The 1,141-nt window shown below is 35.0% G+C and overlaps 1 protein-coding gene across 1 annotated transcript in view; it reads left to right on the top strand.

The window, feature by feature from the left end:
• Positions 1-314: 314 nt before the first annotated feature.
• The window catches only part of LOC122328177 (gastrula zinc finger protein XlCGF7.1-like), a 5,424-nt gene continuing 4,597 nt past the window's right edge, over positions 315-1,141 (top strand). Inside the window, exon 1 of the mRNA XM_043223882.1 lies at positions 315-379. Coding sequence (XP_043079817.1) covers positions 315-379 — 65 coding nt within the window. The remainder of the gene's footprint in view (positions 380-1,141) is intronic.

Raw genomic sequence — 1,141 nt, 5'->3', positions numbered from 1 at the left:
GTTCTTCTCACTGCCAGACTACATCAAACACAAGTCTCAAATCAGCTCTCTTCTAAACAGCAGGAACTTAACGGATTAGTAAAAACTAAAATCTTGCTTACAGAGCCAACCTTGCAGAATCTATTCCAAGGAATCCCCAGGCTTCTGGATCCATCACCTTTAAGTCCTGTAGGCCCAGGTTTGAAGCAGCTTAATGCGTTTAGTTCATCCGTTTCAAGAGGAATTAGCTGCCGTATGAATTAAGTATACAGTACTTACCAAGGAGCTTAGTACCCAGCATGCTTAACTGTGCTTGATTAAGACCCCTCTTGGTGATGGAGGAGAACTGCCAGCTCAGCACCTCCATTATCGGTGCCCCCACGTGGCTGAAGGAGGAGAGGTAGCGAAGGAGCGAAGGTTCTGGAAAACAAAGAAAATGGAGATTCGAGGGCATGTAGGGACCTGTGGACAAACCTCAGGAATCTATTTTTATGTGATGCATGTAGAGAGGCTCATATCATGCACTCAACCTCCGTTAGAAGAACTTGTATATTTTGACTAGATTAGTAGGAAATTAAAATTTAGAATTTTTGTAGAAATATTTCCAAGTTCAATTTTATTTATTTTGTTTTTATTTAAATCCAGTTCAGAAGTATTTAAAGCGTATTTTTTTCTGCCAAAGTTTGTCAAGGCAACACTTTTTCACGTTTGTTCTCTAAATCTAATATTTATATCTGTTTTTTTGTTAATTTACTTTATTTCCAGTTTTAAAATTTTCCAGTTACTTGCCATTTCATTTTTTCCCTTTTATTTATATTTTCATCTTTCCCAGCTTTTTAAGTAAAATTCTTAGTAATTTTTATGTAACACTATATTTCTATTATTTATTTTTGCCAATGTTTAAATATTATTTTTATTTTAATTTGAGGTTTAGTGCTTTACTTTAAATTAGTTTCAGAGAACATGTATTGTTTAAAGTAGTTTTAATACAGTTTTACTTACATTTCCATCACCAAACCTGTGTCAGTTTTGACAAGGCATCCTTTGCTAGAGAATTCTCTCACTTTTTTTAAGTCCGATGATTTTTATGTAATCTTTTTATACGTAACACTAGTGTTAGAGGATTCTGTCCGGCTCCAGAGGGTGCATGTTGTACCATGAT

The sequence above is a fragment of the Puntigrus tetrazona genome, chromosome 22, assembly GCF_018831695.1.
Source record: "Puntigrus tetrazona isolate hp1 chromosome 22, ASM1883169v1, whole genome shotgun sequence".
Lineage (NCBI taxonomy): Eukaryota > Metazoa > Chordata > Actinopteri > Cypriniformes > Cyprinidae > Puntigrus > Puntigrus tetrazona.
The sequence above is the reverse complement of the archived record's forward strand: the minus strand, read 5'-3'. Positions and strand labels throughout refer to the sequence as shown.